This window comes from Zootoca vivipara, chromosome 4 (genome assembly GCF_965207765.1).
Source record: "Zootoca vivipara chromosome 4, rZooViv2.hap1.1, whole genome shotgun sequence".
NCBI classification, from domain to species: domain Eukaryota; kingdom Metazoa; phylum Chordata; class Lepidosauria; order Squamata; family Lacertidae; genus Zootoca; species Zootoca vivipara.
The window spans coordinates 36413447-36427052 of NC_142587.1; the positions used below are offsets into that span (position 1 = coordinate 36413447).

The window sequence follows — 13606 nt, forward strand, 5'->3', positions numbered from 1 at the left end:
ACAAAAAGGTGAAATCTGAACAATCCCTGAGAATATTTTTTTAAAAATTAAATTTCTCTACTGCCCGAGGATCACAGGGTGGTTTACAACACAAAAAATATAATGTAGTAACAAACAAAAGCAATACCCCCCAGTTTAAAAGGCCATAGATTGTTTAATTAAGGCATGGGAGAAGAGGAATGTTTTTGCCTGGTGCCTAAAGATATGCAATGAAGGCGTCAGGCGAACCTCTCTGGGGAAAGCATTCCACAATTGGGGAGCCACCACAGAAAAGGCACATCCTCATGTTGCTGCACTGTGGTCTTCTGGAACACAAAGAAGGGCCTCAGATGATGATTGCAGGGTCTGGGTTGGTTCATATGGACAGAGGCAGTCATTGAGATATTGAGGTCCTGAGCTTTTAAGAATAATAATAAAAACATATTTTTGAACATGCTCATTACAGATTTGCCCAATATACTATGAAGCACATAAATGACTTTAAAAGTCTCCTTTCATTCCCATTCATGCCCTTGTAGATCCTTCAACCCTCTGGAACAGATTGACTTTGTTGGAATTCACGCTTGTGGGCTTTTTTTTTTTTTTGCCAGTGAGCAAAACACATCTCCCATGCTGGTCAGTGAGTCGGTTCCAATAATCAATATATGGCCTAGTTTGCCAAGCAGTTGATCACATGGGTTTTCTACTTTGATAAGTAGTATAAGATCAAAGCAACAGATTCGAGATTGCTGTTTGCCTTCCATTAAATGGAAATCTGCAACTTGTGATTTTAGAGAGTGCAGAAGAGAAGGGAGAGCACATGCACAAATCGTCTGCTAATGTGAGTAAAATGCTTGTGTGCAAAGTTACTTGTAGGAGTGAGAAACTGATTGAAGATACTATGGACTGCAGCATAATCAATTATCAAAGGGCAGAGACATGCTTATAAAGAAAATATTGCTCAAAAGCAAAGGCCGGAATACAGAGGGCTATTTTAGGCATGCCTGTTGTCTTTGTCCATGGAGTTTTCTTGACAGGGATACTGGAGTAGCTTGCCAGTTCCTTCTCCAGGTGGATCACGTTTAGTCAAAACTCTCCACTATGACCTGTCCATCTTGGGTGGCCCTGCATGGCATAGCTCATAGCTTCTCTGAGTTATTCAAGCCCCTTCGCCACGACAAGGCATTGATCCATGAAGACAGGAGTGCCTGGCGTGCTATGGTCCATGGGGTCACGAAGAGTCGGACACGACTAAACAACAACAACAACATTTTAGGCATGCTCAGTAGATTCCCCACCCCACTTTTTCACATTTGTATGTGATGCTACAAGTGTATATTCCCCCCCCCCAATCACAAAAGAGGTTTTGTTGTGTGCCACAGGGAACTGCTCTGCGAGAAACACAATTCTAGATCTCCCCTGAGCATGTGGAACTAGTTGCATCATTCTTTGGATCCTTCATTTTATGTTGGTTATGTCTGCTCAGTACCCACCTTTCATTAGGTCTTTAACAAACTAAAATCTGTTGTACAGTGGGAGAGTGATCCTTCAAGGTGGAGTTTCAAATTGTGCTCTGGACAAGAACACTGGGATCAAACCAACTGTGTGTCAGTGACTCACCTGGGATCGTTGACTTGGTCGTTGCCAGGAGTAACAAAGGAAATAGATTTTAAGTTATTTTTCTAGTATTGATCAGTCCTTTTCTTCAATTCTATAATGTTCTCTGTTTGCCTGGTTTGGTGGGAATGACAGGGAGAGGTACCTGAGGAGTAAATTTCTGTACGTATTTTGAGCCATGGAACTTGTCCCACTATTTTCCTTACAGGTACTAATATGGTTAATGCTGGAAACATGAATGGGCCTGGAAATTTGATGGATTTCTTGGATGAACCTTTCCCTGATGTTGGGACATATGAAGACTTTCATACCATTGATTGGTTGAGGGAGAAGTCACGTGACACAGACAGGCATAGAAAGGTAAGGGAAAAAAATATTTCAAAAGCAGGGAGCATTTCATATAACTAAAGTGGTATATTATTAACCCCTACACACCCAAATCGATAGGTCTGACCTCTTCATAAACCACTTTTAGATTTTATTACAATCACGTGTATAAAATGTTACAAAATAAAGAAATCAAAACAACTGAAGTAATGCTTTGAGAAAAGGTTGAAGGAACTTGCCATCAAAGACAAGGCATATCCACTTCTGGAGGAATATGAATCTTTGGACTACTGCAGGGATAGTCAACATGGTGCTCTCTGAATGTTTCTGCTCTGATGATGGTGATAATTTCATTATTTATACCTCACCCACCATCCCTGAATATAGGCCATGTTGGCTGGGACTGATGGAGGTTGGAATCCAACAACATAAGGAAGCACCATGTTGGCGATCCCTGTCTTTCTCAATGCTTAAATTATTCTTTCAAAATAACGTATACAGTGGTACCTCTGGTTAAGAACTTAATTCATTCTGGAGGTCCGTTCTTAACCTAAAACTGTTCTTAACCTGAGGTACCACTTTAGCTAATGGGGCCTCCTGCTGCCGCCGCGCTGTCGGAGCACGATTTCTGTTCTCATCCTGAAGCAAAGTTCTTAACCCTATTTCTGGGTTAGCGGAGACTGCAACCTGAAGCGTTTGTAACCCGAGGTTACATAATGTGCTGCATTATGTGGTTGTCTGTTAAGGGACAGACCTAGGAGAAAATGAGCACCTTTTGCCTTACAGCAAGACAGACTATCAAATATCAGTGTCCAAATTTCGTCAGGGAATCCTAGCTTGCTCATGCAATTATGTGAACCGAAACTCTGCTTTAACTGTACTCCATGCAAATCCTGTATATAAATTTGCATTGTAAACAAATGCAAATATTATGCGATCAAAGCATACACATGTTGTTGTTTTTTTCTGTTGGGCTGCTTGGTTATTTAGAACCGTACTATATAAAAATTGCATGTCTTTCAACTAAACACTGTTTTTTCCCCCTTCCAGATTACAAACAAAAGCAAGGAGTCAATATGGGAGTTCATCAAAAGTTTACTAGATGCCTGGTCGGGATGGGTTGTGATGCTTCTTATAGGACTGCTGGCAGGTATTTTCAAGAAAGTCTTACGCTATGTTGACCAATGTAGACATTCTCAGCTTCCCTATGAGGGCATCTGCATAAATTTAGTTTATGCGTGCGATCCCTAACATTTCAGCACGCCGAAGGGAAGATGTAGCTATGCTTCATGCTTTGGGACATGTGTGTAAAATCGCATGCTGAACATTGACCTAGATTTTTTTTTTATTAGCCAGAAATAGGCTTTCTCTGTGAAAATATTCCTGTGAGGGGAAATGCTTTGATAAGCTCTTCTTTTGTTGACACTAATATGCCCATTTCTTGGCCTTGACTAAATTTATGCTACAAAAATAGGCATTAATAAAAGGGACGTTGTATCACTGGAAATGTGGAATCGAACCTGTAACTCCCTGAATGGATTATATGCATCCCCTTTATCTATGCTTTTATTTTTCAAATGCCAAAGACTTAGATTTCTGTTCCAAATGTAGACCAAATAAGATTTTACAAAAATTTCAACTATCGCCAGGCTTAATTGCTGGGAACATTTTAGGTGAAGCCATAAATGGTGAGGAGGAATTAGAAGTATGTAAAAAAAATCGCCCGAGCCAGGTGATTTTATAGCTCTTTTATTTTCAGGCATTTGCCAGCTTACTGGAAACTCTGTTACTAACTGGTGTTTTGGCTTACTATCAGTTAATAGGCCATATATCTTCATAGTACCGTGATGACTGAAAAAATGTAAAGAAAAGCAAATAAATAAATCCCTAAATTAAAATAGTTTGCCCAGGAAGGGCTTTTGCATGTGAACAGAACTTTGGTGTACATATGAAACAAGTTTGCCCTTCATTACCAGTGTCTATACAGATCTAAGAGTGCATACATTTAACTGTTTTCAGTGCTATGGTGAACGGAAAAGCCTATACTGTACAGTGTTGGAGAACATATTTGGCAAATTACTGCTTTGTAATTTTTGGATTGGTCTGTATAAAGCTATTGCAACACAGTCCCAGTACTGCATGATTCTTTAGCTACCACTGGATGTCGCTGCTGTACTATGTACTGTAATTTGAAAAAGCTATCAGATCAGATGTGTGCAAAAAACAAAAGCCATTGTACATTTTAGTTGTATAGTGTAGGTAAATTATACCTTCTGGTCTTCACAATGTAAATGACATCCCCTAAATCTTTTTTTTAAAAAAATGTTTTCCTATTTTAAGAGAGAGAGAGAATATTGAGACTAATAAGCACACAAGATGCTTGCTTGTTCATCTGGTGGCCTGATCCTGGCATGAGACCTGCACAGTAGCCCCACCACCAGTTTTGACCTCGATTTCAACCCCATTGATTTTATTGGCACATGGAGCAGTCTAGACGAGAACATATTTACTTGCGCTGCAAACATACTCTTGTCTGGCCGAATGAGCTTGCTTGTGTGCGATTAGGGGAGCCTGTTGTTTAGAAATTCTCTGTGCCGAGCCAAGAAAAGCAGATGGCATTTAAAAGGAAACATTGCACAGTAAATCCTACAGGAAGGTAAAAGAGAACTTCCCTTTATCTTCTGTTTTCCCAGGTCTCTCTCAACCCCCTAATGTGCGTTTTAAGGACACGTGTTCTTGAAATGGCCCTGCAGCCCTGAGACAATTTTGGGAGTCATAAATTACAGATAGGGATAAATTACAAAACTTGGGAGTCATAAATTACAGATACAGTCGGAGAGTGGGATAAACTCTTATTTTGGTCACCACAGGGTGGTGATTCAACATAGAGTTGACTGTGAATGCCACCTGTTTATGGATGGACTCGTATTTATTTCTGTGAGAACCACATTCATTTCTCTTACATTCAGATGTCTGGGTTTTTTCCTTAGACATATACTTTGTGTATTAATGTCTGTTCCCACCCCTCCTTGCCAGGAACATTAGCTGGCGTTATCGATTTGGCGGTGGACTGGATGACAGATCTGAAGGAAGGTGTCTGTTTATCCGCATTCTGGTACAGCCATGAGCAGTGTTGCTGGACATTTAACGAAACTTCTTTTGAGGACAGAGACAAATGTCCGCAGTGGCAAAAGTGGTCTGAACTTCTAGTTAACCAGTCCGAGGTATGTCTACACCTTTCATTTAATTTTCACTGTTCTTCCCTGCACAGTTAATATTTTAGCAAGGAACTCTCATTAAAATGTGTTCTACTAAACTTGAAAGGAGCCCTGAAGAGACTATTGGTTTGCTGGAGGAGGGAGAAGGTGTGCTTTGTCATTGAAGCCTTATCTAATTAGGACCAAGGCAAGTTAGTTCAAAACAATATGGAGCCTGCAAATTGCCTGAAATTCACAGGAGAGGGAGTGTGCCACTCACTGTACCTGCTTCTATGACTTGAAGATGTGCAAAGTTTTTCTCATAAGTACAGCAGCTGAGACGATGCCATCTTTCATCTGCAACCAACATAATAATCATGTTCCACATAGATTAAAGTTGTAATTCAACTCATTAAAATACAGGACTCTAGCACTATAGCCATGGTACGGTGCTGGCTCTCTTGAGAATGGAGTTACAGGGTGCTTAAGAGCATTATTCGAATCACTCTCCTCTTTCCTATATGTACATGCCTAATGCTTGGCGGAACCACAATAACATATAAAGCTGCCTTTGTCCATTAGTCCATTTTGCTAAGAATGTCCTGTGCTAACCAACAGAGACTCTCCAGAGATTTGAATGGCAGCCTTTCCCAGCCTACCTGAAAACACCAGGGATTAACCTTGGAACTCTCTGCATGCAGAACATGTGCTCTCCACCACTGAAATATGGCCGTCTCCCTTTCTAATTGCTATTGTACAAACTTTATATCCTCCAGTGGCTTTTATGAAACGTTCCCACAAAGAATGGAAAATTATTAGCTTTATGTAGGCAATCCTTAAAGGGCAGTGTCTCGAATGTAATATTTTCAGACTCTTCCTTATCTGCGCCTGATGAATTCTGCTTGTCATAGCTAATGGAATTTGACAGATTGAAGACATGGATATAGATGGATATTTTTGCAACACCATTTTACCCTGAGGTTTCATGCCTTTTCGTGGCTTCAGAGATGTTTGTCACACTGCAGTTATGAATTCTGACACCTGTCAGAATTGTCTTAATTATTGTGTGTGTGTGTGTGTGTGTGTGTGTGTGTGAGAGAGAGAGAGAGAGAGAGAGAGAGAGAGAGAGAGAGAGAGAGAGAGAGAGAGAGAGAGAGAGAGAACCTCTATAGCAGATGCCTGGTGTATAAAAATACTGAAGCAAATCAGACAGCCACCGTATCCTGTGTTCCTTCTGTTTTTCCTTCTGCATAACAGTACTCGCTAAGCCCACATGGATGTAGCCGGGGTGGGTGGGCAGGGGATCAGCTGCCCCCCCTCAAGTAAAACAATAGAAATACTTAACTAACCAACCAATCAGGTCAGTTCTGCCCCCTAACAAAAACCCTGGCTACGCCCATGTAAGCCCACAAAACACTAAGGCAGGGATGGGAAACATGTGACTCTCCAAAAGTTGTCAGACTCTCCTATCAGCCCAAGGCTGATCTGCCAGTGGTCATACTAGGAGCTGCAGACCAGAAACACAGGTTCCCCACTCTTGCTTGCGACATTGGTCCAGTGCAGCCTACAGCTTTGACAGTCCAAGACCAATTACGTCCCAGTTTCCATATCAAAACTGTCCTTGGGAGGTGAATGGGTGCCAGAAGCTATGTCACCTGTAAGTCAATTACCTCATTACTATTTTGTCACAGATCTGTCCTGTAGTTACTAAATACGAGAGGCGGTATAGTATTCGGCTCAGCCATTGGGCAACTAAACCGGCTGTGTTAGGACAACAGTAAACAATGGTTTGTGTACCCCCTCTCCCTTACCTGGACTGGCTGTGAGAAGATTGTAAACTTTTGCTTTTGTTCTTTACTAACTGAAATTGAGTGCTTTTTCAGAACTGTGAGCAGTCTTTGCTTGTTTCAGTAAACCATAGGCTAACCAAAACCTAGGGTACAGACACCAAAATTCAGTTAATTAAAAATGGAAGTGGAAGCTTGAAGTCTTCTCGCTGCCATACCAGAGAAGGGAGTTGGGCATACACAGCCCTAAAGCTAATGCATGATGTAACCCTAAAGCATGATTTTCTTTCTGGCCAAGTCAAGTCATTGCCTCTCAACTTACACCTCATGGGCTTGAGGCCAAAATTCTGCTGTAAGCTCCTTGGAGGAAGGATGAACCTAGTAATACCCATGGTTTGATTTAGACTGATGAAAGGAAATGAAAGTACTTTAGGGGCATTCAGATACTTATGGGGAAAGCTGAGGCTCAAAGCATGGGTGGAAACATAGGTCTTCTTTTATCTCGGTTGGACTTACGGGAGGCTTAAGACATATGTAACATTCTGAGCATGAGAGATCTGGGTACACACATTCTCCACACCACAAAACATTCATTTCCAGAGCAGAGAATGCATATTCTCAAACCAGTTCCACCAGATTTAGGTTTGTCAAAAACACGCAGCCTTCGTAGCCTTTCTCTAAAATATATCTTTTAAGTTCTTATATCTGTGATTTAAGGGGTAGGAGTGGTAGGAACCAAGCCCAGCAACAGTTTAGCTACATCGAGAGGACAAAGAGGTTCTCTTCCAAGTATTTTGAGAACCAAATTTTCAAGGCTATTCACACTGGTATGGACCTTGATTTGCAAACAAAGCCCATCCTGTAAAGGAGTAATGATTATTGCCATAGCTGGCTCTTGTTTAAAGCTCTATGGGAAGACGTGCATGGGGAAATTTAAACAAATGCTCTTCAGCTGTGGCAATAAGGATTACTCACAGCTTCAGTAAGTGTCAAAACAGAGATGCCATTTATATTTTCTTTAGCTGGGGATAAGCAAATCCAGCTGTCAAAATTGGTGGGAAGAGCCCCCAATTAATAATTGTTCTGTGCAAATAGGTAAGACAAAGGGACTAGTGGGAGGTGTGGGCAGACCCATGCCTGCTGAGCGGTAATCCCTATTTAGCTTTTGCAGCAGTAAAGCATTTGGAGCCATCCTATGGTGAAATGCCATTCTTATTCATGTACAAGGAGCTTCACATTGATTCCATGTGATTTAACAAGGGGTTAACGACCCAGCTATTAGATGAGCTGTTAGCTGAATCCTCCCTTATCCGGTGTACGGACCACAGGAAACGGCCATATCCTGAGCTGGGAACATTCATAGAATAGAATTATAGAATTGCAATTCAGGAATACGCAGCTGTCCAATATGGGGAATCAAACTTGCAACCTTGGCATTATCAGCACCCTGCTCTAACCAGTTGAGCTATCCTGGTTGGTCGGTCCATTTTGCTAAGTAATGTCTACACTGAATGGCAGCCGGTGTCCAAGATTTCAGGTCGGAGTCTTTCCCACTCCGTATGGGCAGTGATTGAACCAGAGAGCTTCTGCCCTCAAGGCAAATGCTCTTCCACTAAACTGTGGCTCTTAGCACAACCTTCGCCTCTTGACAGTAAGGGGTTAATTCAGGGGTATTCAATGTGGTGCCACCGGATGGTTGCATGACTCTAACTCTCATGACCAGAAGGGAATTCTGGCTGGGGCCGATGGGAGTTGTAGTCCAACAGTATTCATACTGAGAGTTACTTACATCTACTTACTTCCACCTATGCATTATCTTAAAAAAAGAAAAACACTATTGACTCTGTGTGTGGGGGGGGGGATGGGTGACAATTCAAGTTTCCCTCCTGACTGCCTGTATCTGTGTTCATTTGTCCTGCATAACCCTTGCTTTTTAGGCATTATAGGACAGACCCTTTTCTACATGTGTTGAGCAATTTTTCCTCTTGGGCAGTTAATGAATATTTTCCAAATGTTGCGCCAGCTCCCACAGTGGTTTAGCATCTGTTTAACTATGGTTTGCAGTATAGTTGTGGCTGCCATGCACTGTACTGTATTTATAAAGAGTTTAGTGTTTCCTACCCCCAGCTGCATTTTCTGTATGAATTGCTTTCCTGTGGGTGCTGCACAGATAACACGTAGCCCAGTTCTGCGACAACTTAACCCCGATGTAGGTCTCCCTGAGTTCTGCAGTGCTGGATCCTGCTTAAGTGTGTGCAGAACTGCAGTCAAAAAGCAGATATTTGTACTGTTGGAGAAACACTGGGCGTCTCCAGCCTGTCGCTATGTGGCTGAAGGGATACAAGTGCAACTGCAAATTCAGGTGTCACTCCAGCACAGAAAATACTTAGGAAAAAAACAAATAGACTTTTTGCAGCTAGGAAAGTGATGGGAAATTGCATTGAAAAGTGTGGGGTGCACGAATTATCAATAGAAAGATGTATAAACACCCCACAAGCAAATTGGAATGTATGCTCATTGTCATACAACCACCCCATAAACCAGGCATCCCCAAACTTCGGCCCTCCAGATGTTTTGGACTACAATTCCCATCTTCCCCGACCACTGGTCCTGTTAGCTAGGGATCATGGGAGTTGTAGGCCAAAACATCTGGAGGGCTGCAGTTTGGGGATGCCTGCCATAAACAAATCAGAAGGAATGCTTAGTACATACTGCCTAAGCTATGTGCAAGCAAATTGGGATGGTGGCTGAATAAATGGGTTATTTGGAGGAACTCAGTGACTATGTAATAATGGCCGCTGAGCGCTTTCCCAGTGGGTGACGGTTGCGGCCCCTTGCTCTTGGCCACCATCCACACTAGCCTGGGCACACACGTTTGCTTGCCCCTCAAAGAGAATTCCCCTCAGCCGGTGGGATATTGGGGCCTGTTTTCCCACCCAAAAGGGTTTTTCAAAAGAGTCAATTCGTGGCCCCTCCAGGAGGGCAAAGCCTTGCTTTCTGGCCAGCCATTGGCTGCTGCCTTTGGAGGAGATCGGTGACTGTGTAATAAATACAGTAAGCCCTCAACTTACGTGCATCTAACTTGCACACATTCAGCTTTACGTGCTTGGCAAAGAAATAAAAAATAGAAAAGGAGTGTGCATCCTTTGACAATCCCACCTGCCATTGTACCTAGTGTGTTTTGACTACTGGTATATGTGATTTTGGCTCCAGGCGTGATCCCCAGAATGCAACCCTTGCATAAGTAGTGGGCTTTCTTTGCTGCAATAGCCCTGTCATTAAATTCAGGGAAGAAACCTAGCCCCAAAGTGTCTCTTATTTATATAGCAGCTAGCAGAAACATAGCACTTGTTGGATTGGTTTAACAGTTGTTTGTTCTTGGTTTCTCTCTCTCTCTTTCCTCCTCTCTAGGGTGCAAGCGCTTACATTCTAAATTATTTTCTTTACATTTTGTGGGCTCTATTGTTTGCTTTCCTGGCTGTCTCCCTTGTCCGGGTTTTTGCTCCCTACGCCTGCGGCTCTGGAATTCCAGAGGTAAGTTTTTTGCTTTCTTTTTGGATTGACAGGCATTTCAAAACAGGGGGTGGGAATAATTTCCAATGCTTGAGGGAGGTTTAGAGTGAAGGTTTGAAAAAGACATGGGGGGGGGTCGGCTAAAGGAGATGGAATTGGGAGTAAAAATGAAGAAACTTTTGGTGGCATCTGATTTGTATTTTTAGAGACTTAGCTTTCACAAGCCTTCAGATTAAAAAAAAAAAACTCTTCAAAATTAGCATCAGCTTCACAAAATCTAGAGCTGCCCTAACACTTTTGTTCTTCCTGCCTTTCAGATAAAGACCATCTTGAGCGGTTTCATTATAAGGGGCTACCTGGGCAAGTGGACCCTCTTAATCAAAACAGTAACTTTGGTTCTGGTGGTGTCTTCCGGACTCAGCCTTGGCAAAGAAGGGCCGCTGGTGCATGTGGCTTGTTGCTGTGGCAACTTTTTCAGCAGCCTCTTCTCCAAGTACAGCAAGAACGAGGGAAAGAGACGAGAGGTAACGTCGGGCTTTGCAATTTCCTTGCCTCACCTCGTAAACTTATGTGTATTTTCCACAGACTCTTTAACTTGCGTGTGTGTGTGTCATTATTTCCATGCTTAGGTGCTTTCGGCTGCTGCTGCCGCCGGTGTCTCTGTTGCCTTTGGAGCACCAATCGGTGGTGTCCTTTTTAGCCTAGAAGAGGTAAGAAGCAACTTGGGCTATGCAGAAGCCCACAGGCCACATCCGTACCAGACCAAAGTAACCTGGGAACTGTGGCTTGTTAAGGGTGCTGTGAGTTGTAAGGAGGAGCTTATTCCTTGCACAGAGCTACAATTCTCATAATTTGCTAGGAAGGGGGATTGGTTGGTTGTTAAAGTGCTCCGGGAATTATAGCTCTGTGAGGGGGCTAGCGGTCTGCTAAAAATCTCTCAGAAACTAAACTTGTGAGTAGTGACCCTCCTAGTTTCCTATTTAGCAGATGGGTAGGCTGCCACTGCTACTCTAGTACAGCTGCCACTTCTGGTTCACTTCCCCCAAAGTCTGGGGAAAGAGCTGATTCCCCTCCGCGACGTATTTGCATAAATCTACATGGATACCTCAAAATTAATACAGCACAGTTTTTCTTCCCCATGGCACTCTGTTGTCCTCTCCCAGAGTCTGGGTGGGGGGATTTTTTTTTACAGATTTGTGTGACAGAGACATTGCACCCTTTCCCCCACAAATCTCAGGGAAGTACCTTGGAAGTTGAGCAGCTTAGTTCCCAAACATTTTGGCTCCCAAACATTGCAAAACCCAGAAGTGAGTGTTCCGGTTTGCAAACTATTTTTGGAAACTGAGCATCTGACGTGGCTTCCGCAGCTTCCAATTGGCTGCAGGAGCTTTCTGCAGCCAATCAGAAGCTGCGTTTTGGTTTTGGAAGTTGAACGGACTTGCAGAATGAATTCTGTTCAACTTCCAAGGTACGACTGTACCTTTGAAAGTAATGGAGATGAGCATGTTTTAAAATGCACTGTGTAACTTAATGCTGATTAATAACATAGCTGCCAAGTTTTCCCTTTTCTCGCGAGGAAGCCTATTCAGCATAAGGGAAAATCCCTTAAAAAAAGGGATAACTTGGCAGCTATGATTATGTTATTGATTGATTCTATTTTCTCTCAGGTGAGTTATTATTTTCCCCTGAAGACTCTCTGGAGATCCTTTTTTGCTGCCCTCGTTGCCGCTTTTACCCTGAGATCCATCAATCCGTTCGGAAACAGCCGCCTGGTTCTGTTTTATGTGGAGTACCACACGCCTTGGTACATGGCCGAACTTTTCCCCTTCATTTTGCTGGGAGTTTTTGGAGGTTTGTGGGGGACGCTTTTCATCCGATGCAACATTGCCTGGTGCAGGAGGCGCAAAACCACCAAGCTTGGAAAGTACCCAGTCTTAGAGGTCATCGTGGTGACGGCCATCACTGCCATCATTGCTTTCCCCAATCCGTACACTCGCAGGAGCACCAGCGAGCTCATCTCAGAACTGTTCAACGACTGCGGCGCTCTGGAGTCCTCGCAGCTCTGCGACTACATAAACGACCCCACTATGACGAGGCCTGTGGATGATATTCCTGACAGACCGGCTGGGATTGGAGTGTACATGGCTATGTGGCAACTAGCCCTGGCTCTCGTTTTTAAAATCATCATCACAATATTTACCTTTGGTATGAAGGTAAGTTGCAGTGTCTGTGTCAATTTTGTGGCAATCTGGTCTCCCATTTTTATTTTTTATTTTTAAAGTGGTTTAGATGTAATGCTAAGACAGACCATGACTTAACTCCCAGCAGTGCAGGAGCGAAGCCCCCGCGGTTTTGGCACTGTGCACCAAGATGCTGCATGTTCACTTTGAAACCATTGTTTTCTTTTGCACAGTTTGTTCTAGTTCAGAGTATAGAGCAGGCATCGGCAACCTCCGGCCCATGGAGGCCATTTATCCATTCCGCGGGCTGCCCATGAACCGAGCCGGCCGCTTGGCAAGTCCCCCGCGCGCTGTGGTAAACCAGCATGGCGCGGGGGCTCGCCGAGCGGCGCCGGAAACCGCGTCTACGCAGCCGCAGAAGCAATTTCTGGCGCTGTGGACATTTTGGAAATGGGCAGCCAGCAACAGAAATCGCTCCTGTGCAGCTGCGGACATGCGCAGAAGCCATTTCCGGTGTTTGGGACATGGGCAGCGCAGCACCGGAAATTGCTTCTGTGCCTGTCCGGCCCATGTCCAGCCCACGGACGATAATCCGTGGGAATCCTCCAGCCCACGGGCAGAAAACGTCGACGCCTGGTATAGAGCTTAGAAACCATTGCATTCTGGGTAGTCAAATCAATTGGAAGTCAAGTGTGAGGCGTACTTCCCTCTGGAGGAACATGGAGACATACATCTCTCCCCCCCCCCATCTCTTAACTGATGCATCTCTTAACTGATGCAAGGGGATAAACTGTATAAGCCCAATTCACAAATAGCGTAACATGAGCATCTTGGCACCTCCCCATTTCTTGTGTTGAAGGAATTTTTGACATGGCAGCATTCTGGCAAGTCTCAGCTTCCCCCTTCTCTAGGCTCCTTAAGCTTTTCTGAAATCCCTGGATTGAAATAAGAACTTATGGGCTGCTGACAGGAAGTAAAGTTGTTGCATTAGCTGACCAATGTTAAA

The 13606-nt window shown here is 43.5% G+C and overlaps 1 protein-coding gene across 1 annotated transcript in view; it reads left to right on the forward strand.

Moving 5' to 3' along the window:
* The window catches only part of CLCN4 (Cl-/H+ antiporter 4), a 31431-nt gene that overhangs the window by 4637 nt on the left and 13188 nt on the right, over window positions 1–13606 (forward strand). Inside the window, exons 2-8 of the mRNA XM_035115114.3 lie at window positions 1805–1956; window positions 2974–3073; window positions 4960–5147; window positions 10319–10441; window positions 10738–10944; window positions 11050–11130; window positions 12088–12633. Of these exons, the coding sequence (XP_034971005.3) occupies window positions 1813–1956; window positions 2974–3073; window positions 4960–5147; window positions 10319–10441; window positions 10738–10944; window positions 11050–11130; window positions 12088–12633 (1389 nt within the window). The 5' untranslated portion in view covers window positions 1805–1812. The remainder of the gene's footprint in view (window positions 1–1804; window positions 1957–2973; window positions 3074–4959; window positions 5148–10318; window positions 10442–10737; window positions 10945–11049; window positions 11131–12087; window positions 12634–13606) is intronic.